The sequence below is a fragment of the Syngnathoides biaculeatus genome, chromosome 20, assembly GCF_019802595.1.
Source record: "Syngnathoides biaculeatus isolate LvHL_M chromosome 20, ASM1980259v1, whole genome shotgun sequence".
NCBI classification, from domain to species: domain Eukaryota; kingdom Metazoa; phylum Chordata; class Actinopteri; order Syngnathiformes; family Syngnathidae; genus Syngnathoides; species Syngnathoides biaculeatus.
In genome coordinates this window covers 2,275,516-2,300,906 of record NC_084659.1, presented here as the reverse complement: position 1 = coordinate 2,300,906, position 25,391 = coordinate 2,275,516, and the positions used below count along the sequence as shown (strand labels likewise).

At 41.1% G+C, this 25,391-nt stretch overlaps 1 protein-coding gene across 4 annotated transcripts; it reads right to left on the bottom strand.

Annotated features, from left to right (window-relative positions):
• Positions 1–2,539: 2,539 nt before the first annotated feature.
• On the bottom strand, positions 2,540–25,243 carry LOC133493642 (oocyte zinc finger protein XlCOF20-like). Of its 4 annotated transcripts, XM_061807274.1 has the most exons (4): positions 24,950–25,243; positions 15,240–15,335; positions 14,362–14,504; positions 2,540–3,613 (listed from the first exon to the last, which is right to left on the bottom strand). In XM_061807274.1, the coding sequence occupies exons 2-4, from the start codon at positions 15,329–15,331 to the stop codon at positions 2,724–2,726; spliced, it is 1,125 nt and encodes a 374-aa protein (XP_061663258.1). In that variant the 5' UTR covers positions 15,332–15,335; positions 24,950–25,243; the 3' UTR covers positions 2,540–2,723. The 4 variants fall into 4 exon arrangements, with proteins under 4 accessions (XP_061663258.1, XP_061663261.1, XP_061663260.1 ...); XM_061807277.1 differs by lacking the exon at positions 15,240–15,335; XM_061807276.1 differs by lacking the exons at positions 15,240–15,335; positions 24,950–25,243 and adding an exon at positions 16,374–16,959.
• Between the last annotated feature and the right edge of the window lie 148 nt (positions 25,244–25,391).

The window sequence follows — 25,391 nt, the reverse complement described above, 5'->3', positions numbered from 1 at the left end:
AACATCGAATTTGCCTTAACATTGCAATCGTAACCCCGCGACTGGCGGGAGTAACTGTCGAGTAATGAATGTTATGTGAACAATTTTTATCATTTCATCAAATACTTGAACTTCCATTTTCATCTATCATTGTCATTCTTAAATGAGTTGTCTCATTTTTACCATTCAACCTCAATAAAGATCGATCATCAACGACATTAACATCTAGTCGTAAATTCTATTTTAATCAGTCACCCATTGATAAACTCCGGCTTAATATAAAAACAAATCCGTACGATCCTAACAAGGATTGTTAAATTTACTAGGTTAATGACAAGTGCAATCGATTCATGAGAGATGAAGCTGCTTTAAAAGCGGAGCGATCACTGTCACCCTTTTACTCTGTAAGGTTACTCGATCAGGATTGATAGGTGAGAGCAGGCCGGATTGGCTCTGCAAAACTAAAGGCAGTTAGTTCACCTAGGCGAATTCATCTCGACACCGACTTAAGAAGCTCCCGTCCCCCTGCACGCACAGCGTTAGTCGGCTGGGGTAAAGGGGTAGCTTAACCCTTTAACTGGAGAGTCGGTCAGGACATTTCTCCAGATTAGTCCTGCGGATAAGCGGAATCTGACAATTGAGTAGAGTCGAAGTTTCCATAGTTTCATACAGATGATGTGGGCCAGGTACTTGTTTCAGAATTATGTGTGAGCAAGGGCTTATATATAATTCCATCCATTTTTTTAGCCACTTATCCTCACTAGGGTCACGGGAGAGCTGGAGCCGATTAGAGCTGTCAACGGGCAGGAGGCAGGGTACACCCTGAACTGGTTGCTCGCTAACTGCAGGGCACATCGAGACAAACTGTGCACTCACAATCACACCCAAGGGCAATTTAGTGTCCAATTATTGTTGCATGTTTTTGGGATGTGGATGGAAACCAGAGCACCTGGAGAAAACCAATGCATGGGGAGAAAATGCAAACCCCACATAGGTGGAGGCGGGACCGAACCCGGATCTTCAGAACGGTGAGGCCAACACTTTACAGCTCCTCACTGTGCCGCCTAATATTAATCAGAGAATCTTTGACCAAAAACTGTGTCTTCTCATGTGGCATTTGCCTTTACAAGCAAAAGTTTTCCCACACTGAGAACAATTCCACCGTTTATCTGTGTGACATCATATTTTCCAACTCAATACATCACTATTTTATCATTATCTGATTATGATCCTCCACGGTGCCCAGCTTTGCAGCTTTTCCACATCCACCTTGTTGCTTGGGCCATGTTTTGCTTTAAAGGGCTACTGTCATGAAATGGATGATTTTTAGTATGTTATTAATGAAAAAAACGGCAGCCAATACGGGCCCATGCGTTTTTTCACCACAAAACATGATTTTGACGTACACAGCTTTTTGTAACTCCCGCCATGAAAATCCTCTCGAGTGATTTGTTTTCAAGAAGATGGTTCAAAACAAAGTGACGTAAAGCACTGTGGCTCTGAAGAACCCCGCCAAGTATGCAACACTCAGGCGCGTGCGTGCAGTAAAGCGCCCCAGCTCAACGGTGGCTCATCTCCGCCGCGGAAGTGGATCAGATGGGGATGCGGTCTGGCCGTGATCACATATCATCTGAATATGGCTCGAAACAATAGTGTAAAATTACCCTGAGGGCTTGAAACAATAGTGTAATATTGTCCCGGTAACTTCACTCAGTCATGTGATGTTCTCTTCTTTGAAAAGAGCTTCCATGTCAGAAGGGACGTGTTCGTCTCCCATAGTTAGGGTCCACCGCGTGTTTTCATTGGCGAATGTCCGGGTGACGTCACGTACAGAGGATGCAGCCAATGGCGACCACTTGGATGTCATAGAATGACACTTCTGCAACTTTGCGCACGGATGACCCGCTCTCTGCTCACATTTATTTTGTCGTATAGATATTGAAGTGAATAATGATATATGTATTTATCATTACAATATCTATTTTAGAATGTTTATAGGGATGACACCTGGGCTTTAAGGTGTGAGCATTTCTTTTTGGAGTTTTTCCGATGGATAAAAAACATTTCAATCATTTTTAAATGGGGGAAATGGATTCGATACATAAATAAAGTCAACCTCATTGTTTTAGGGGCAATATTTCATTCAAGATCACAAATACACAAAAATGTCAGCCAAAACTCCAAGTTTTATTTCAATCAATGAATTCTTTGATACCAACATCACAAAAACAGACAAAATGAATACATTGCTCAAAGGAAGTATGGGTCTTCAGTGTCCATATTTCACAAACAGGTTCATTTTGTTTTAATCTCCCCCATCAACACATCAGTACATAGAACAATTGAGAAAGAATTAATTCAATTTCAAACGCGACATTTTCATCATAAAAATTGAAAATGAAAACCTACTGGCATTGGTGGTATGGGAAAATGTAGGCACTATCCCAGAAAGTGTTCATAATTCGTCAGATTACACATTTTGTAGCTGTAAAGTGTTAATCCCCTCCACTTCAAAATGAAAACTTTTCAGAAATTAAAAAACTAAATCAAATCAAAAAATCAAAAAATCAAAAACAACTCAAGGTTGTACACATAAGAATGTTGAGTTTCCCAAGTCAGTAACATAGTAACTACCATAATTTCTCGAGTATAATGTGTCCTGAAGTATAATGCCCACCCCCAAAATTGACCTAAAAATCAGGAAAACCCTTCTATTTTCTAGAAATTACAGTACTTTTTTTTTTTTAGATCGTCACAAACACATATGCATGAGAACCTTTATGGTCACTGCTATTCTCACCATCACACTTGTGTGTCTGAGCCTGATATTTATAAGAGAATCTTTGACCACAAACTTGGCAGGAAAAAGGTTTCTCACCAGTGTGTGTTCTTTTGTGACTATTTAAGTGTCCCTTCTGAATAAATCTTTGACCACAAACTGAGCAGGAAAAAGGTTTCTCACCAGTGTGCGTTCTTTTGTGACTATTTAAGTGTACCTTCTGAATAAATCTTTGACCACAAACTAAGCAGGAAAAAGGTTTCTCTCCAGTGTGGGTTCTTGTGTGGATTTTTAAATCTCCCTTTCGAGTGAATCTTTGACCACAAAATGAGCAGGAAAAAGGCTTCTCACCTGTATGTGTTCTTGTGTGTATTTTTAAGGTTCCATTCCGTGAGAATCTCTGACCACAAACTGAGCATGAAAAAGGTTTCTCACCTGTGTGTATTTTCATATGTCGTTTCAAATTGCTCATAGAAGCAAAAGCTTTCCTACACTGAGAACATTTCCAGCATTTGCTGGCAGTGTGACATGTCAAATCACCATCAGATTGTTCATCATTATCATCATCACGACCGTCTGTTTGTAATCCTCCACTGTTGCACTTTCCATCACTTGAGCTGTTCCTGCTTCGAGGCTCCGCCCCTCGCCTCTCCTCACTTTGACCTTCATCTTCACTCTTCAAATGGACACCAGTGGATGGAACCTGGATGATTTCCTCCTGCTCTTCCTCTTTCAAGAGTAAAAACTCTTCCTCCTCCTCTTTGATGCATTGAACCTCTTCACCCCCCTCCTCTTCTTTGATGTGATGGGACACTGACTCCCGCTGCTCTGCTGAATGAAGATTTTCACTGATCTCTGCAAGGCAAATGACAAACACAAAGGGGTCAGATCTAATTTGTTTGCAATATTTACTGTAACTGCAAATTTAACTGCACAATGTTGTAGTAGAAAGTAACTCACAATTGAGATAGCAACAAAACTTATATATTGATGGAGGACAAATGGTCTCGGTTTTAGCCACCAGTAAAAAAAAAATAAGAACTGACATGCAGGAGTTTACATGGTCCGTAATTCCTTTACAAATGGTCTTATTTTGCTCAGTACAATGAAATTATCAATCATTTTCAACACTGCCAATCAGTATTGTCAATTATTAATTGCACTTAAAACATTCCTTTTTCATCACCAAAATTGAGCCCTCTTGCCAGAAGTGGAAACCAAAATCACTGCATAGCTGGAGTGGAAAAAGCAATTCACTCAAGTGGCAGTATTCGCTCATATTTTCTATATAGTCACTGTCATGTGAAATTTGACCAGTTTTCAGGGGAAAACAAAAATCAAGCTCGAGCTTCATTGCTTTGTTCAAGATGGTGTGATACTTGACTTTGCTTTCCTCCATCCATTTGGTTCCCTTTATCCAAGACCGAGTATCTGCGTTTTCCTCTCAAAAGAAAAATATTATAATAATATAGTTCTTAGAAATTATGAATTTTATTTTAATGACCAATCTGAGGATTGACACAAACAAATAATGGTGACGGACCATTCTTTTTGATTCAAGATTTGTACAACTTTTCAAGTCTGCAGTCTTTGTCAACATGATCAATGACCACATCTATTTGTGTACCCTCGCTACAACCCGGTGCACCTTCTGCAGCCTTGCTATTAAAATATTTTGTGTGTGTGGGTGTAATTTTTACAGTGGAGTAAGGTTTTTTTTTTTTTTATACAATGTATGAATGGGCATTGGGTTCTGCATCCTGATTTGCTCAGGGAAGCTGTGCATCGCGTAATGCATTCCGATTGCCTCAGGAACTGTAGACCATTGTCAACTGCTCATAGTATTAGACTGCCGCGCAGGGGGCCACCAGCACTATGCCAACAGCACACATGAAACGCATCACATCCACAAGCCAAGAAGAGATAGTGAAGGGCAGGCACCACGTCTTCTGATTGTCTAATCGCAGCAAAGAAAAAAAAAAAGAGGGGACATACAGGGTGCCCTGCTGCCCATTAGGAAAAAAAAAACTTAATGCGACATGAAAGCGTGTGTATATGCGTGCTTACTTTTGAAATATGGGTGCTCACGAGCCCTTCGGCACTGCCTGGCAGCTTCAGTTCTCAAATATAATCGAAGGTGACATGTCTGTTTTTAAGACTATTCTTGTCCAGAAGAAAAAAAAAAGCGCCAATAACGACCTGTAACTATAGGAAAACGCTTATCCTGGAATAAAGTGGGGGAAAATGGATGCAATGATGTTGAGATATTTATTTCTTGAATATTTTGAATATCTCGGGTTTCATTCTCGAATACATTTTTTTTTTTTTTTAAACGACCAAGGTTTAAACTTTTGAGTGTTTAATCGAGCAGTCACCTTATCGTGGTGGAGGGGTTTGTGTGTCCGGCTGACCCTAGGAGCTAAATTGCCTGGGGGCTTCATGTCCCTGGTAGGGTTATCATGGCAAAAAGATCCTAGGTGAGGGACCAAACAAAGTATGACTCCAAAACCCCTTTGACAAGTTCAAATATTGGAGCTCGGTTTGCCTTGACCAGACACGGGTCACTGGGGCCCCCCTCTGGAGCCAGGCCTGGAGTTGGGGCTCGAAGGCGAGCGCTTGGTGGGGCTGGGCCAGGCATAGCCTGAAAGGGTAACATGGGTCTCCCTTCCCATGGGCTCACCCCCTGTGAGAGGGGCCATAGAGGTTGGGTGCGAAGTAGCCACAATTGGGGACCTTTGCGATCCGATCGCCGGCCACAGAAACTAGGTCTATGGACATGGAATGTCATCTTTTAGGCAGGGACGGAGCCCGAGGTGGTGCGTGCAGTTCAGAAGTTGCGACTAGATGTAGTCTGACTCTCCTCTACGCACTGCTTGGGCTCTGATACCAGTCCTCTTGAGAGGGGTTGGACTCTGTTCCACACTGGAGTTGCCCACGGTGAGAGCCGCCAAGCAGGTGTGGGTATACTCATTGCTCCCTGGCTCGGGACCTGTACGTTGTGGTCTGTTCCAACTATAGGGGGAATCACACTCCACAGTCTATAGGTCTATTCAGAGGTGATGGAGAGGAGGGTCTGTCAGGATGTTAAATCTCAGATTCAGGAGGAACAATGTGGTTTTCATCCTTGCGGTGGAAGACTGGAATAGCTCTACACCTTCGGCAGGGTCCTCGAGGGTGGATGGGAGTTTGACCAACCAGTCTACATGCGTTTTGTAGATTTGGAGAAGGCATTCGACTGTGTCCCTTGGTGAGAGGTTCTTAGGGAGCACATAAGGTATACAAATCATATACTACTTGTAGGTTCCTAAACAGGCTATTCTTGACACATGATTCCTTCGTTATTTGCACCAAAAAGGGGAAACAAAAGTAATCCATGACGCAGGTGTTTGTTCAAAGAGAACGTTTACCCCAATTCAAACAACAAAAATAAAGTAAATAAAATTGTTTCCAGATCGAATGGGCACAGAATATCCAGGTCAAAAAACAAACATACAAAGAAAATGATGAGGATTGGGGATGGTGATGGATGTTAATGATGATGATGGTCAAAAATGATTTCGTCCAACCGTCCATATTTCCACTGTGCGTCTTTTTCCGTCAACCTTCGTTCTCCTTCCGGTTCATTATGTCATCACAACGTATCAACTATGTAGCAAACCTCAAATCCTCATTTTAAATACCACAGAATGCATATAATACACAGTTTGTGAATACTCGATATTACATAATTAAAATTTAGCTGAAATTATTTCACTAATTATTCTGACTTAAAATATTTGAAGAACAGAAATTCTATTTCAGCTCTTACATTACCGGCCCCTAATAGCTACCAGTGGACAAGAAAAGACAATAAACGGGCGCAAAACTAAATACAATTGAAGAAGACAAAGCTTCGATACTGGCCGACAAAGCTCTTTTCTCTCTCTTCTCTTCTCTCTTAGTTTTGACTTTCACTTGACGAACAAACCCGTTCTTGTCCGGGTAAGTTGCCACAATCTTTCCAAGTGGCCAGGAATTTCTGGATGATCTATCATCCACAACAAGCACCACATCACCAAGACAAAGATTTCTTTCTTACACCAACGTTTCCAGAAAACTTCAGCCAAGATCATGTACTTTACAATCTCTTTTTCAGCTTTCTGTAAATCTTGACAAGTTAAGTGTCCTCCTTTGGAAGCTGTTTCAAAATCATGTAGTCTGTCCTCAGTATTTGCTGTATTTGGTTCCTTCACATTTGTTTTCATACCAGTCAGAGAGTTCCAAAATTGTTGCAATTCTGTTGGCCACAAAAGTTTTGAATTGTGCACTTTGGCTGTTCAAGTACTTATGCGCAGCCATGCTATTTGTCCCAAAAACAGAAGCATACATTTCCAACTCTAGCTCGTTTTTCAAACGCTTATCCATTTTAACAGCAACTGTACCTGCAGTTAACTCCATTTGTGGTATTGTTTGAAACTTCAACGGTGCAATTCTTGCTTTTGCCATCATCAGAGGAGCTTGAGTTTCAATGTGTGCATTACGAAACAGTAAATAGCTTGCTGTTCCATACAAGTCTTCCCTCACATCCGAAAAATGATGCAACTGTGCAAAAACTATTGAGCCAAACTGCTTTGTCTTGATGCATCTATTGATTCCAAATTTCTTAAGTTGCTGCAGACCTGAGATCCATTTTTCCCAATCTTTGATGACAGGCTCATCACATCTGAGCCTTAATCTACATAAGTTCTCAAGAATTCTTTCACCAGGCAATATTACTAGAGAGAGGAAGGCCAGAGGGTCATAAATGGAACTGACAAGGGACAGCAGCCCTTTTCTAATGTATGGTCACACTTTGAAGTTGATTTTGAATCTGAACTGATCTGACTGTGTGCACCATTGGATCCCAAGAGCTCTTTCAATCGGTAAACTGTCTTTACTCAAGTCTAGATCATGAAATCCATCTGTTCTTTCCACTTCTGGAAACGAATTTAACATTATTCTACTGTTGCTTGACCATCTTGGTACCCTAAATCCACCCTTGGCCAACATCCCTTTTAAGTCTACACAAAGACTAACTGCTGTTTCTTCATTGTGAACTGACTTGAGGCAGTCAACAACGTAAAAAAGTTTCTTTGACTGTCTTGGCAGCTTCTTGACCAAATTCTTTTTAAAAATCCAGTGCACATTTCTCCAGCGCAAAATTTGCAACCCTCGGGGATGCCGTTGCCTCAAAAATGTGACATCTTATATTCCATTAGCTCCTGTTTGTGGTTTTCCTCAGGCCACCAGAGAAATCTAAGAAGATCTGTATCTTCCTTGCTGACTCGGACCTGATAAAACATTGCTTAAATGTCAGCAAGTACAGCTATGTCCTCCTGCCTAAATCGGATATGAACCCTCACAAGGGAACTTGTCAGGTCTGGCCCTTGTAAGAGTTGCTGGTTCAGGGACAGACCTTGAAAGCTGGACGCACAATCAAAGACTACTCGGAGCTTCTGCTTCACAGGATGGCTAAATTTGTGGTGTGGCAGATACCACGCCTGTCCTTCTGTTACTTCAGATTTGGTTTTAAACTCCACTGCATAGCCTTTGTTGAACAAGCTGTCCATGAACACAACATATTCTCTGTGAAACTTAGCATCTCTTGTCAATCTTCTCTTCAAATTTAATGCACGTTGCTCAGCGACTGACCTGTTGTTTGGCAGATGAAGTGACTTGTTTTTTGCAGGTAAACATACACTGTAATGATCATCTGAAAGCTTGGCGGAGTGAGAAACAATTTGGATGAAGTGATGATCATCCTTCGACTACTCGTTTTTCTCATTTTGTCCAGCATCAGGAAAGTCGTGCTAAACTGCATTTGCCAGAACTCTTCTAGTGTTGTCACTGATATTTGGTTTACAGAGACTTCTGCTAATTTGTTTACCTACATGTCATTTCCACCTTTTAGTGTTCCATTTATTGTCCAGCCGAGTATCGTCCTCACTGCATAAGGTCCATCATCCACAGTACTGATAACTTGTAGTGGTTCCATTGCTTTGGGAGTGTTTGCGCCAATGAGTAGTCCAATGTCTGCTTGGAGTGAGGGAAACTTCACCTCCTTGAGGTGAGGCCAACAATTAACATCCCTTTGACAAGGAATATTGTCTTTGGTAACAGGAATGTTTCTTTGTGAAAACACTTCAGGTAATTGGATAAACTGATCTTCATCAAGGCACCAAAGAATTCTTTTTAGCATTTGCTTGGCTTTTAACATAACTAACTGAGCGTTCCAGATGCAAACAGCTTTTGACTAAGTCATGTGGTGGTCCACTTGTGTATTGCGGAAGAAACTTTAATAAATCAAGATTATCACGTGTTCGGCCTTCTACTCCATGTTCCATTGATCTAATAAAGGATTTATATTCAGGAGGATCACCTGTAAATATTGCAATCTTGAGATCAGGGAGTAAAAATGCATGGTGGTTTTTTGCAAGATATTCAGTTACACAAATTTGTTAAGAGATGGTCTTACATAAACTCTCAAGCACTCATTCTTTCTCACAGTCCACCTTTGGTTGTGACACACTCCCTTTAATCAATACTGGCTGATCGTTGAGCTGGTTGGATGAAATTGAGCTACATTGCTGTGGCTTTGAGCCAACATTTTCTGCGTCATCAATTTATTCATCTACCTGCTCTTCTTCATCAAATATTCTCATTTCTGTGTGTGTGTGTTCATAATTTTGTAAAACTTCCACTCGCGCATCAGCTGCTGCGAGAGCAGTCCACATTGCATGCATCTCTTTTCAAGCCTTTAAAGCCATTTTTCCTTTTCTATAGCCATCTTCTCTTCCAAGGCTACAGCCTTTGCTTTTAATGATGCACATTACATTTCTGCCTTTATTCTGATATATGAAACTCCAGACAACAAACTTCCACAATGTGATCCTTTCTTACGTATTCGTTTAGTAGACCTGGATAAATTGGACCTGCTATCATCGTGTGTAATCTGTATATCCCAATCCTCTGCTTGCTCACATGTCAAGACATCCTTCATCCATTTTTCACATTTCCAGAAAAAATCATTTGTTTATTTACGTTTGGGCTCAAATCAGTTTTGCTGGTCATTCAAAAATTCCTCCTCATCCATAAATTGCATAAATTGCAGAATTAAGCGAACACAATCTCCTACTACATAAGGTTGAAATCCACACGCCTTCTATCCTGAACAGTGTTGACATTTGAATCATCTTCCATAAGATGCTTGATTTTTCTTATCAATGTAGTTAACTGGGATAACGTCTGCTACCGTGCATGCAACTGTCTCGCTTTGCGCTCTTCCACAGCCTTCTCATTTACTTTGTTTTCCAACATTTTTTTCATCCATTATGAACGCCTTTTTTTTTTTCAAACTGAGCAAAAGGGTAAAGCACAATTACAGGAAGTCGTCCAAGGAAAGAGATTAGCGAGGAAGAATTGGGACACAGAGAGGACTGAGGAGAGGCGGAAGGAATACATTGAGATGCGTCGTAGGGCAAAGGCAGAGGTGGCGAAGGCTAAACAAGAGGCATATGAAGACATGTACACCAGGTTGGACACGAAAGAAGGAGAAAAGGATCTCTCCAGGTTGGCCAGACAGAGAGATAGAGATGGGAAGGATGTGCAGCAAGTAAAGGTGATTAAGGATAGCGATGGAAATATGTTGACTGGTGCCAGTAGTGTGCTAAGTAGATGGAAAGAGTACTTTGAGAAGTTAATGAATGAAGTAAATGGGAAAGAAGGAAGAGTAGAAGAGAGGCAAGCGTGAATGACCAGGAAGTGGCAATGATTAGTAAGGGGGAAGTTAGAAAAGCACTGAACAGAAAGAAAAATGGAAAGACAGTTGGTCCTGATGACATACCGGTAGAGATATGGAAGCAATTTGGAGAGATGGCTGTGGAGTTTTTGACCAACTTATTCAGCAGAATACTGGCGAGAGAGAAGATGCCTAAAGAATGGAGGAAAAGTGTACGAGTTCCCATTTTTAAGAACAAAGGCAATGTTCAGAGCCGTGGAAACTATAGAGGAATAAAGATGATGAGCCACACAATGAAGTTATGGGAAAGAGTAGTGGAGGCTAGACTCAGAACAAAAGTAAGTATCTCCGTGCAACAGTATGGGTTCATGCCTAGAAAGGGTACCACAGATGCATTATTTGCCTTCGGGATGCTCGTGGAAAAGTACAGAGAAGATCAGAAGGAGCATTGTATCTTTGTCGACCTAGAGAAAGCCTATGACAGAGTACCAAGAGAGGAACTGTGGGACTGCATGCGGAAGTCTGGTGTGGCGGAGAAATATGTTAGAATAGAACAGGACATGTATGAGGGGAGCAGAATAGCGGTGAGGTGTGCCATTGGTGTGTCAGAAGAATTTAAGGTGGGGGTGGGACTGCATCAGGGATCTGCGCTGAGCCCCTTCATGTTTGTGGTAGTAATGGATAGCCTGACAGATGAGGTTAGACTGGAATCCCCTTGGACTATGATGTTCATAGATGATATTGTGATCTGCAGTGAAAGCAAGGAGCAGGCGGAGGAACAATTGGAAAAATGGAGGCACGCACTGGAATGGAGAGGAATGAAGATTAGCTGAAGTAAAACAGAATACATGGGCGTGAATGAGAGGAGTGGAGGGGGAAGAGTGAAGCTCCAGGGAAAATCCAAACAGATATTCTATCACTGATGACCACGTGATGACCACCTCAGACATTCAGCCAGATTTCAACACCTGGATGATTCTCACTTTAGAGGTAAAATGAAGAGGAAACAAGTTACAAGTTTCAGTGTTTATTGACATCGAACAAATTCAAAATAAATTGCCCTGATGTGATTATTGTTTAAGAGTATTACTTCTACAAGAGCATTTTCTTATTTGACATCGGACTTATTTGATATTTAAATTTAGTGGAATGACAAACGTCTGTAGTTACGAAAAAACAGGTTGCAAAACGCCTCCTCTGACAAATATTGTCTCTTGTTACGAAGGAAATTCATTATAGAAAAGGAAAAAATGGGCGCTGGATTCCCCAAATTCCAACAAACGTAAACATTCTATATCTTGATTTGTGTGGCGCCATAGAGCTGCTCTCATATTGGCTATCACGTTGTATCTTCCTGTCATCCCATTGACTCGGAGGGACATCAATCTTTACCCATGATCCAGAATCCCTCCATCTATCCAGTTTTGAGCTGCTTATCCTTACAAGGGTTGCGCAAGTGCCAGAGCCTATCTGCCCAGTTTTTGTGGATTACGTCTATATTTGGCATATTATTTCACAGATGACTTATTTGACCTATTTCTATCAATATTGACAAAATACTTTTACTCCAATTACCAGTACAATCTATTCAAAATATAGAATTTAATGTTATCGTTCCAAATGGTGCAGCCCTCTGACACAATCATATTATACACACACACACACACACAGTCACTCACATTTGAAAATTTACAGGTGTGGTCAGTCATGCTCGCAGAGAAAGTTATGGGTGTGATTAGCGATGGACTCTCAAGACCTTAAAATAACTTACTAGAGTAATAGAACGTAACTGTAAATTAAAAATAAAATAAACAAATACATAACTAAAATAGAAAACAAAAATTTCAAACTCAGAAATGTTAATGTCCAATTTCAACTGATATTAGTAGAATATGATAGAAAACAGTATTGAAAATAATGAAAGTGGAGTTCAACATAATTGGCGTTAGTGGCAGCAAGCAAGCGATACATTGTAACAAACATTCCTGTCGGCAATCGTGATGGATTGTTATGATCTATTGTAATTTATGGCGGTATCTATTGTCAATCCATTAATGATAGCTAGCAGTAGATGAGCTATATTTTCCTAAAGCATGTAGAGGGGAAAAGTTTTCAACTTCAAGATAACGGGTACCATGGGGAAAATGACCATTAGAATTTAGATTAAAGTAAATCACAATCTCTAACGTATTACAGTTAGCGGAGCGGGGGGATGCACGCATGCTATGCCGCAACTACCTTAAATAGGAGGCCGGTTTGCTAGAACGCGCCCTTATGTGCATGCGCTTGACGTATTGGCCACACTTGAATCAAGCGACATGGTGGATGATAGTCGATAGTCCTTTTTTTTTTTTTTTTTGGGGCACACCGTCACACGATCAACAAAACTGCATCGCGATCGATGCAATGACCACCCCCTGGTGTAACTGAATTTCCTTTGACACGGCTCATTATGTTCATGACTTTCGACGGAAATGCGCTCATAGTACGTGAAGCAGCTCAGAAACATGCGCTTGTGGACATGCTCAGTACGGTTAACTTGCATTTCTTGATTGTTAAGACTGATTGTTTAGAAGCAGGCTTGTTTAGTTAATGTTTATGAAATAAACACGTAAATTAATGTCATGAAAACACTAAATAAGCGACGTCTTTCAATATCTAATTTTTTCTACTCGTAACAAATTTTATGCCCGTGATTTTTCGTGCTCGAGCGTGCAGATTCTGGAGTGCGAAGTCGCGCTCGTCAAATGTGAGTGACTAACTAAACCAAGCCAACTATGAACTATAAATTTGAAAGATCGCTTGCAACTTTGTTTCATTTTTTTTTTAACCCACAATGATATCCCCGTCTGTTTTTCTTGGTGTAAAACTGAATTATTGCTTCCAGAATATCTTGAGCAATGGATGTTGAAAGCTGAATGAAGCTACCAAACAGTTTAAAGGTTTGTTATGTTGCCTCTTATATTCAAAATACAGAATTCGTTTTTTGTGCATTGTATTGTCTGTGCTTTCATCTTCGATCAGGAAGTACCAATGTGGGATTTTAACATTAGACACCATGTCATCCTGTACTTTCTACTTTGGCTTCAGACGAGACCTTTTTTATTCCCAAAAAAAGGGAAAATAGCATCCAGTTTCACCACTTTTTCTTCTATTATTCACATATCCCGACATTCATTAAAGCAACAGCACTTCTTTTTTTTTTTTTTTTTCTTTTACCATTATTATCGAGAGTAAACACAAGCAGCATGTCTAACTCTCTTTGCTCTACGTAGCCCAGACTGTGTGGGTGGACGGTGTGTACCCCTTTAAGAGCCGAAGGGGGGGCGGAGTGAGATAAACAGCAGGAGACCGTGTAAGGCTGTGGTTCACTGCGCTGGATTGGTTTTCATATGCGCTGAGAATGTCTATGTATTTCTACTCATAAATTTTTCGTGCTCGACTGTGCAGATTTCCGAGCGCGCTCGTCAATTGTGAGTGACTGCATATATGTATATATATATATATATATATATATATATATATACACACACATATATTCATATACACACACACACACACATATTCATACACACACACACACGCATATATATATATATATATATATATATACACATATATATATATATATGTGTGTCTCAATTTTCCAAGCTGCTTATCCTCACAAGGGTCCCGGGAGGGTTGCCTGTCCCCTCTGACTTCGAGCTAAAGGTGGCCCACATCCTTACCTGGTCCCCAGTCAGTCACAGGGCGGCACGTGAATAATTTTATTTATAATCCATCATAAAATGGGGCCCATAAATAAGAATATCATTCAAATTAGAATGCACACGACAAGAGAACAAACCTGCTCTGCGTAGAACAATTCTCGGCTCCAGTTTGAGCACAGTGTCCAGTAGTTGACATTGTGGCTCCTCCTCTTTTTTTGGTCCACGAACTTCTTCCTTGCACTCTCCAGTCCTTCTTGCACACATTTTCACATTTTCTGCGCTACATAAGAGGGATAAGCAAACCAAGGACATCAAACATCTTAATTCCATCAAGATTCAGATTTTGACATTGTAAGTTAAACAGTACATTGGTGAAAATGGCAAAGCACAAAAAGTAAAAAAAAGGAAACCGCAAAAGATAAAGAAGACAGCTATTTTTGTCTACTCAAGGAAGGACAGTTTGTGATGAAACAAACTTACAACAAAAGCACTCAGAATCCATCCATCCAATTTCTGAACCGCTTATCCTCAGAAAGGTCTCAGGACTGCCGGAGACTTTGCCAGCTATGTTCGCACAGGAGGCGGTAAACCCTGTACGGCGAACAACAACAACGCCGCGGCCCCCGCCAACCGGCAATGACGCCGCGGCCGCGTACACTGACACATTTAGCTCTCTGACTTACGTACTATAATAAGTTATTATGATACGGCTCTTTTGTTACGTTCTTAAGAGGGGGATTACATCATCGGACGTGGACGGAGCTTTTTATGATTGCTGGTTTCGGAGTTGTTCGAGTTTGGTGATTGTACGTCTAGTTAGCTCGTGTTACACGCTCTTTGTACTTCCATTTTATTGTTTTGTGTTGTATTGTATGTGATTAAATTGTCTTAAATGCAATACAGGTGCTTTGTTATGTTGCTGTTTTGACCAAGGGGATTTATTCTAAATTCCCACGTAATATATGCAATTAACTGAAACAAATTAGTCCCCCACAATAGCTCTTTACACACCTACCTGTCATTTACAACCCACAAAGCTCTCGTCCTTTGCCCCTGTGCAATCAGATTTTCACGACGAACTGGGTGTTTTGGAAAAAGTGAATCCATCCTCCTGAGTGTCCCACCAAAATCCAGGAACATGACGAGCCGGCGTTTTGGGTAACACGATGAAAAAAAAAACAAGTAATTTTTCACCGGCACAATAGGGCTAAACCAATATAAACACTCAATCCTGCTACTGCAAAAAACGCCACTTCCTGGTCCTTCTCCAAAACAAATGCCTCAAGAGCATTTTTATGACGGGAGTTGCAAAAATCCATATACGACAACATCCTGACGTGTGGTGAAAAAATGGATGGATCCATTCCAGCTGACTATTTTTTGCTTAAAAACATACTAAAAGTTATGCTTTACGTGTCAGTTTACCGTTTAGTAGCCTAGTAAACTATTGCTGCCACTCTTTCTCACGGTTAAATGTAAACATATCATCCTGTCCAGTCATGCTCTCAAGTTTTGGTGTGGGGAAGAGACTTGACTGTCTTATTGTAATGTTGATTTTACCTTAAGAATACAGAGCAGTGAATTCAAACTATGAGTCAAGGCACATATTTTACAATTGATAAAAATGTCACGACACCAACAAAAAAAGAATGTAATTAAATAGTAGATCATTAATTGCTTTATGAATGTACTGCAATCAAATATATTATTAGTTCTGTCAGTAACCTTACCTCACTGGCATAAATTAATTTACAAAGATGTATTTTTCTACTGTAAATATATATTTTTTGTTTAATTATGTTCTCATATTTTGACTGTAGTTATGTAGTGGGGGGGTCACGTGATTCACTAACAACAATAAGTTATAAGGGCGCGTTTCTTTTCTGTTCTGTTGCATTATGGGATGTATGGTGATACCGGAAACACTGTCACTCTGTTCATTGTATTTGTCTATGGCATAAATAAATATATCCATGTATATAAAGAGACGGCGTCAAATATTTTCCCTCGAACTTTGGAAGAACCTAGAAGTACAGGTGCAACAGGTTATGGGCCCAGGTGCGGCACAAGTGGAGGAAAAGGCCAGGGATTGGTTTTCGACGCCTAAGAAAAGAACTACGAACTGTGGCAGGTAAAATTTTTCGTTCACCTAGGAATCAATTGCTTGAAGGATACGATCCTTTCCACCGAAGACCGGACCCAGAGTTGAACGCAGACTGCTTCACGGAGCTGATCCATTTCCTCGCCGACACTAGCCTAGCGCTGGTTACGAGGGAGGCGGCAGACGACGGTGAAAAGGCTCTTCAAATATTACGAAGACATTACGCAAGTCAGGGCAAACCCAGAATTGACCCCTCCGTAGAAATTGCGTAGGCCGCGTCGCTGACCAATCAGAGGCCAGAGATGTCCCTAAACCACGCCCCTTGTTGTCGTCCGCCATAACCTCTGACAAAGTCGCATGGTTCAGTAGAGCTTTTGTTTGCGTTTTATCACATCTTAGGGATCCTTAACAATAGATATGGTTAAGAGGTGTAGTCACGGCCTTTGTAATAGTGACGACAGGTATCCTGATAGGCTAGTTGGTGGAGTTCAATTTGTACCCTTTCCAAAACCGAAGACCGAGTACGAAAAATGTCTTCGATGGATCAAACTTTGTGGAAGACCACATGATCAACTGAATCCATCTAAAATCAACCGGAACAGATATGTTTGCACGAAGGTAAGCCCTATTTTTGATTTTCAATACATGTCTCATATAAATGAATTAGCAGTTCTTCACTTGCATAACATAGCTACGTGTGAATGATTAACACACTTGATCTGTGTTGAGCGATACTTTGCGAGGACCTGACTGCACAAACGTGTCTCTTTGTTGGCGGCTAGCGAGCTAAGCTAAACCGGACTAGCAGTCCTAAAAGCCTTTGACGTGCACCAAGACACCAAGACTTAAGGAAGGATGTTTGAGGACACTAAAGTAGTGATTGTCGTACTCGGTCGGGACTTACGCACGTTCGGCACTAATTCAAGAATAATTATTGAGGGGAGCGTGTGACGTTACACAAACAAAATGAGAGAAACAACTCGTAAATCAAGCTTCGCCTTCTTCTTCTTTTCCTTCATACGGCGGTTCACAAACGGCTATTCAGATACATATACAGATTCTGCCCACAAGTGTGATAGGTAACACGAAAATAGGAAACTGTCAATGACGAATTCGTCTTTGGGTTATAACATATTATATTATGTGGCTTCTCGGTGTTCCTCTGACTCTGGAAAGATCTCGCGCTAATATCAATGGTTTCTCCGTCGATATGCATGGAAATACAATTGAAATACCCCTCGTTGAAATATTTGAAGCCCTGCTGTCTGCTCTTCAACGATATTTCACTATTCGGTAAGAATGCGAGTGAAAAATCACCTGGTAAATCAGAAAATTTCACTCTTGACTTTTCTTCCTGCGACGCCATTTTGTCTAATGTTTGTCTGAGGTTAGCAACAGTGGGGTGACGTGACTTCAGGAGGCGTGGTTAAGTGCCCTGTACGGAGGGGTCAAGTATTGCCCCATACACCGAGCTAACTTCCCTAAAGAAAGAGTCTGAAGAAACTATAACAGACTATATTATTCGTGCTGAAAAAACTGTTACCTTCTTGAGAAGTGCAAAGGAGGAAATTAGTGATGGACTGGTAATAGCCATGATACTGAAGGGTCTTCCAGAATCATACAAACCTTTTGCCATTCACACAACACAGAGTGATGATGAATTAACGTTCACACAGTTCAAAACTAAGCTGCTAAGTTACGAGGAAACTGAAAAGTTTGACACTCTAACCTAAAATGGACAATGTAATGAAAGTGGAGGTGACCTGCTACAGATGTGGAAACCGTGGCCACATATCCAGAGACTGTCAGCCAAAAGGAACGCTAAAGTGGTTTCACTATCACAGAAGCTCTTCACACAATGATGATACATGCAAAAGAAAATCCAAGCACAAAGATGATACCAAACAAACTGCAGAAAGAGAACAGAAACATGAAGAGGAAGACATATTTTCAAGGTCAGTCAGCAGTATCTCCCAGATAACATTGAAAAAAAATGGAACGATGATAGATTGTGGTGCTACATCACACATTATGAATGAGATCCACAAATTCACAAGATTTGATGAAACGTTGAATCCAGAAAAACACTACATGCAACTCGCCGATGGAAGCAGGAGAAACAACGTGGCATTAAAACGTGGTGATGCTGAAGTAGTTCTTCAGGACATTAAAGGAAGAAATATTGATATCACACTGAAGAAAGCATTATTTATCCCAACTTACCCCCAGAGCATAGTCTCAGTGAAAGCAGCCATGACTGACGGAGCCAAAGTGATCTTTCAAGATGGAGGAAATGAACTTATCACCAAAGATGGAACTCTATTCTGCATCGAGGAACACAAGAGACTGTACTACGTAAAAACACCAAATATCCAGCAGCAAGGTGTTGATGACTGTAAATGATATCCTGCGCAGAGACAAAGTAAGTCGAACTTGTGATGTTAAAACATGGCACGAGATATTGGGACACTGCAATGTGGATGAGCTATTAAAATTACCAAATGTCGTAGATGGTATGAAAATGACAGGTAACACAAAAATATACTGTAATGTTTGTACACAGCGAAAATTTACCAACAACAGAAACAGGAAAGCTGATCCAAAAGCTATTGCGCCTCTTGAATTGATACATACAGATTTGTCTGGCCCCATCGAGCCGACCAGTCAAGATGGTTATAGACATGCCATTTTATTTACAGAGGATGTTTCAGGGGCAATATCTGTTTATTTCCTTAAAAATGAGAATGATGCTACATTAGCGACAGAAAAATTTCTTGCACACAGTGCACCATTTAGCAATGTAAAATGCATTAGGTCTGATAAGGGTAATGAATATACAGGCAATACCTTTCAGTCACTATTGAGAGAAAAAGGCATAAGACATGAGACATCGTCTCCACATTCCCCTCATCAAAATGGAACTGATGAAAGACAGTGGGGAACACTTTTTGAGATGGGAAGGTGCTTGCTACTCGAAAAGGGATTACCAAAAGGTAGTATGGCCTTATTCCGTTCAAAATGCAGCTCATATTCGGAAGAGATGTTACAATAACAGGACCAAAAATACCCATATTTTTTTATGATGGGAAGAAAGCCAGACCTCTCCAAAATGTGGGTGTTTGGGTCAGAGTGCTACGCATACAAACATAACCAAAAGAAATTGGACACCAGATGTGACAAAGGAATATTTGTTGGGTATAGTAGAAACAGCCCCGCTTACCTGGTGTATAATGCACAAACAGGGAAAGTGTCAAAACAGACTGGTAAAATTTGTCAAAAAGACCAGTGCTGAACAACCAGGGTTTATACTCACTCTGACCAAAAAAATTGAAGGGCTTTTTAGGGGCATTCTTAGGGGGCGGCACGAAAATTTTAGGGCCGACACGAAAATTTTAGGGCCATCGTGGCAAATCAGGAATAAGGAAAAAAGACTCACCCAATGGTGCCATCAACCATGCTTGGTTCATCAAAGGTTCCAGTACCTGTGACAGTGATCACCTGTCGCCCCTTTGGTAGTTCTCATTGATATGACCATTGCCAATCTCTTCACATAATTACTTCGCATAACAGTCTCCAGAAAAACTGATTCTAACTACAATTGCAGCGATATACACATATTTACAAATGTCTTCTACTGATGTCTATCTCAGCACCCCTACTCTAGCTCCTTGAGCCTACCCAGTGCCTCCTCTATTTGTTGCTGCAGAGGTGCCAAAGTGGCTCTCTTGTCCTTTGCTCTGCCTCTGAGTGCATCGGCCTCGGTGATAAACCTCAGATTCCTCTTTCCTTCTTCCTCCTCACACAGCCTGTCAGCCTTCTCAATAAGCGTAGATATGTCAGTCTCTATTCTGTCTTTTTTGGCTTTGAGGCTGTCTATCTCTGCCTTAGCTGCCTTCCTCTTCTCTGCCTGTTTTGATGCATACTTCTTCTTCTTTTCCTCCTCTAGATGCTGGAAGTAAATACTTCTGGCAGAAGATACAGCGACCAACAGCTCCTTTGTGATAGGCACCATGTCAGGCCCTCCATATTGCTGGACCACCTCAGCAGCTCATCCTAAATTTCTGCTTTACATGGTCAGTTGCAATGCCAGATTTCAGAAGCAGTCTCTCAGCAGCAAAGCCTATGCCTACTTTTGATAAATCCACCCAGTGTGACTCGTCACCTACATTTATCTTGACAAGGCCGGTGAGGGAGGCTGCCTTTTCTTTAACGACTTCAGGCTTGATGAACTATTCCATCAGAGTCTTGATGAGAGTGCCCATGTCCTTTGCGATGAGGGAAGCATAGGCTTGTCAGTCTGGTACAATTTCAAGAATGGTTCCACCAGCCTGGCGCACATAAGGAAGAAGTGAAGCTTGGAAACAAAGATGGGGTCCTGTTTTGCTTTCTGAACAACAGTGAAGGAGCTGTTGGTTGGGCAGGTCACCTTCTTCGTCCTTGCTGCCTCGCAATAATCTCGTACGTGTGGCATCAGGGTGATGGCTCTCTCTGCCACATTAATGTTTTCAAGCCCTCTGTGCTTGCAGAACATGAGAGGGAGAGTGTTGGATCCAATGACTTGTTTAAAGTCCTCGCACCTAGCAGGTGCATCGCGAAACAAGTTGTATAGGCTAGACAGAAAATCTTCCACCCCCCTTCCAGCTGCCTCGTAGCCGCATCGAAATGCATTATGGAGGATGTGTAGACCGCAGCTTCCAGTCTGCAGCATGCGGCGGGTGTTCATCTTTTCTATTTGCTCTTGAATAGATTTGTACAGCTTCCAATTAACATTGGGGCCATCCATTGAGAGCTGGAGCAGCATTTGGTGACCAAAGTCACACACGATAGGGACCAGACGTTCCTGAAGATCAGTTGCTGCTGAATGTCCCAGGCATTCAGAGATGAGGTAGCAAGTGCAGACCCGGTCATCCATCCACAATCGCACAGGAAAGTCCAGCTGCTTCTCTTGCATCTCATGATTTAGAGACTCATCAAAGAGGAGGACATACTCTGATCCAGCCTTCACTTTCTGCCTCAGTAGAGATGATAAGTGGGCAGTGATGCCAAATGTAGTCAGGTACGAAGTCTTCCTTTCCCCACAGTGGTAGTTTTTAGCAATCTCACTGTCTGTAAACATGACTGGAAACAGTTTAGAATCATTTTCACAAGATTTGTAACTGTAATGGCTGCAAATCACTTTTAAATTCCACACGATCTCTGCCTTAAAAGAGTCCGTTTTCGTGTATTGAACTAATTTCATAAAGCCTGACTTCTGGCTGGTTGAACTCGATGACTGGACAACTGTAGGTGCGCATGCACTGCCAGTACCACTGCCTGAAGTTGATGCTTCACTATCTTGATATTTTGACAGAAACAGATTCATACTAACAGAAGATGAGACAGTGTTCGCCAAATCAGCGTGTCTCCTGTTTTTCCGGTGCGACTCCAGTGCTTTGACGCCCATCTTTCCAAGCTGGTTTGCACAGACAGTAGAACATCTTTTGGATCTCGATGATCCCAGCTCCCAAACTCTTTACTTTCAACCCAAGCATCTTGAAAAATGCACTTCCCCATGATACAAGTTGGATCGTTCAAAGAACTACGCTACGTCGTAACAAGGACGAAGTGAAATGCCTACTCACGGAAGCAAACAATGGAATATCGACGACAAGATGGCGACTAGTTGTGAACACAGAGTGACTTCCGTTGACAATTTCCGGCTGCTTTGGACGCCAGATGGATCTCTATTTTTTTTTTTTTTTTTAGGGAGAATTTCGGGGGTAGAGGTCCTCCCTTTGATTTTTTTAATTTAAGGCCTTTTTAAGAGCTTGACCGGTTTTCTGTGAATTTTAAGGACTTTTAGGGCCCCCTAAATGCACCCTCAGAAATTTAGGGATTTTTAGGGACTTTTGGGGCCGCGTGCGAACCCTGACAACAGACACAAACAAATGAAGAAGATGATTCAGAAATTCAAAGTAACAGACGAAGAAACTGTAATCACGAGGAAAGGACAGAACACCAATCCCTAAATAAAAATGAAGTGTTAGTAAATATGTGCAACTATTTGAAACGGCAGAAAATGGATGTGGTGAAAATGAAAACAGTGCAGATATAGAATCTAAAGATGATCAGAAACATCGCTAACCAAGAAGGGAGAGAAAAGCTCTAACAGACCTTAAAGACAATTATGTAACTCACACAAATATTGATTATTGCTTCAGGTCTGTGTGTGGAGTCCCCCAAACTTACTGTGAAGCCCGGTCATCACCTGAGGCCTCCAGATGGGAAAATGCTACGACGGAAGAACTCTGCTCACTTAAAGAAAATGAAACATTTGATTTGACTCCTTTATCTGAAGGCCACAAGGCAGTCGGAGGAAAATGGTTATATGCCATCAAAGAATGCACTAAAGGGGGTAAAATCTTTAAAGCTAGATATATAGCTAAAGGTTATAGTTAAACAGAGGGTATCGATTATCACGAATCATTTGCCCCGACAGCAAACATTACATCAGTACGAGCGTTGATGCAGATAGCTGTACAAAATGAGCTCAGTGTCTAACAAATGGATGTTAAAACAGGATATTTACATGCACCTATTGAGGAAGAGATTTTCTTAGAGCAACCAGAAGGTTTTAAAATGACATCTGAGACAGGAGAGAAGCTGGTGTACAAATGAAAACGATCCCTTTATGGCTTAAAACAATCTGGGAGAAATTGGTATCAGCTTCTACATGATCACCTGGTAAAAGATAACTTTATAAGAAATCTATCTGACCACTGTGTACATAGAAAACATTTTGAAGATGATGTGATCTTGGTGATCATTTGGGTAGATGATCCAATAATTGCAGCAAGCCCCGTAGCTCAGTGGTTAGAGCACTGGTTTGGTAAACCAGGGGTTGTGGGTTCGTATCCCACTGGGGCCTCCGCTCCCTGAGAAGGGTTGCGTAAAAATTGTGCCAAACATATATGTGCATTCATCTGAGATGACACGCTGTGGCGACCCTGAAAGCGACAAGCCGAAAGAAACCATCTAATAACTGCAACAATGACATCCTAAACAAATTCAAAGACACAATGAAGTCCAGATTCAATATGAAGGATTCAGGAGAAATATCATACTACTTGGTTATTGATTTTGAACAAGATGGTGAAGAAATCAAAACGAGTCAGAAAAACTACATCTTAAAATGCTTGAAAGGTTGGAATGTCAAATTGTACGCCATGTGAACCAAAACCAGAAACTCATGAGATACAAATGAAGTTGTGAATCCCAAAGAGTAACGTGAAATTGTTGGAAGTTTGATTTATGCCATGACCTGTACCAGGTTAGACATTAGCTGGATAGTAAGCAAACTGTCACAAACTCTGGCGAAACCAAAAGCAGAAATCTTAGTATCTGCCAAACATTTTTTGAGGTTCTTGAATGGTACAAGTGACTATGAGCTGTGTTTCAAGGAAAATAAGGAGGATTTAAACTTAACGGCCTTAATGGCCAGTGACTCTGATAGGGCATCTTCAGTTGAAGCTCAATGAACCACAACAGGGTACTGCTTCAATCCAACAATACTGGGTCCTGCAATCTCATGGAAGTCAAAGAAGCAACCAACGGTTGTTCTCTGAACTTGTTCGGCAGAATATATTGCATTGGCTTCTATTACTCAAGAAAGCATTTACCTTGCTCAGTTGATAAATGGGGTGGATAAAATGCAGAGTTGTACTACGATTCATGGTGACAACCAGGGTGCTACAGCACTGTGCAAAAAGCCAGTGAATAGACAGAGGTCTAAACAGATTGATGTGAAATACCACTTTATAAGAGACATACTAAAAAAAAGGGGAAAATAAATGTTGTTTTTGTGTTCATCAGAAGAAATGCCAGCAGATATGTTGACAAAGTCTGTTGCAAAGCCAAAAATACTGAAGTTCAAAAAATGTTTCTTTGGAAAGTGAGCATATGGTTTCTGGGGATGAACAAGTGGGGGTGTTAAATTATGTGCTCATATTTTGACACTACTTATGTAGGGGGAGGGAGGGGGCACGTGATTCACTATCACCAATAAGTTGTAAGGGCACATTTCTTTTCTGTTCTGTTCTGTTGTATTATGGGATGCATAGTGATACCGGAAACACTGTCACTCTGTTCACTGTGTGTGTCTGTGGCATAAATAAATATATCCACATATACAAAGAAAGACGGTGTCAAGGATTTTCCCTCTAACTATTGAAGAACCTGGAAGTACAAGTGCAGCATTTTTTGATTGATTTAGTCTACAAGTATATCCTGTATAGTAAATGAACAGGTCATTTAAATGTAGTCATTGCTTCATCTTTTGATCGGATCTTTTTTTATTTTAACTCCCTGATCGTGTTCAACCTAATTTTTCATTAGAAAATCGACACAGGCAGGAGGAGAATATCATGCAAACGCTACACTGCCAAGGAAGGGATTTGAACCTGTCTTCAGAACTGTGTGGCAGACGCGCTAACCAAATTACGATAAGGGTTACCTTATCCCTTAACCCTAACATAAATAAACAACTCAGACAATAGAGAACATTTTACTCTCAGACAACGTCGAAAGAATGTAGTTGTTGGTGTGTTTTTTAAGCACACTTAAGTGACAGTCTTGTCAATCCTTACCAGTCGGTGACGGAAAAAAGAAGACTTTATTTCTGGATTGAGTTCTGATGAGAAGTGTTGTTCACAAACGCGTCTCTTTGTTAGCAAACTAAGCTAGCCCGAGAAGCTTCAAAGTGCGCGAGACGACTCCAACCGGACACGAAGATTGCATGAATAAATTTTGCTCCACTAGAGTAGTGATCTGGGGCGTCCGCGACAAGAATTCACAACATTCAGTCCAAATTCAGTAAGATTTACGAAAACCGATCGAGTCTCCAACCGCTTGGCGAGAAGGAAAAATAAATCCCTGATCCCTTGCGCCACAAACATTTAAGGCAACAGATCACCGCTGCCGCCCTTTCAAAACAAAAGTCTATCTTTTGACTCATGGCGGAGGTGCAGTAAGAGAGAACCACTCAGGAAGTCATCCCGCAGGATTGTCAATGTTGAACAATACTACCAA

Bases quoted from the DNA above. Each gene is read 5' to 3' on its own strand.
- LOC133493642 (XM_061807274.1), bottom strand. From the start codon at position 15,331: ATGGATTCACTTTTTCCAAAACACCCAGTTCGTCGTGAAAATCTGATT. The intron at 14,505-15,239 runs GTAGGTGTGTAA...CCTCTTATGTAG, and splicing joins TTGTGGGTTGTAAATGACAG to CGCAGAAAATGTGAAAATGT. The intron at 3,614-14,361 runs GTTTGTTCTCTT...TTTGCCTTGCAG, and splicing joins AATTGTTCTACGCAGAGCAG to AGATCAGTGAAAATCTTCAT.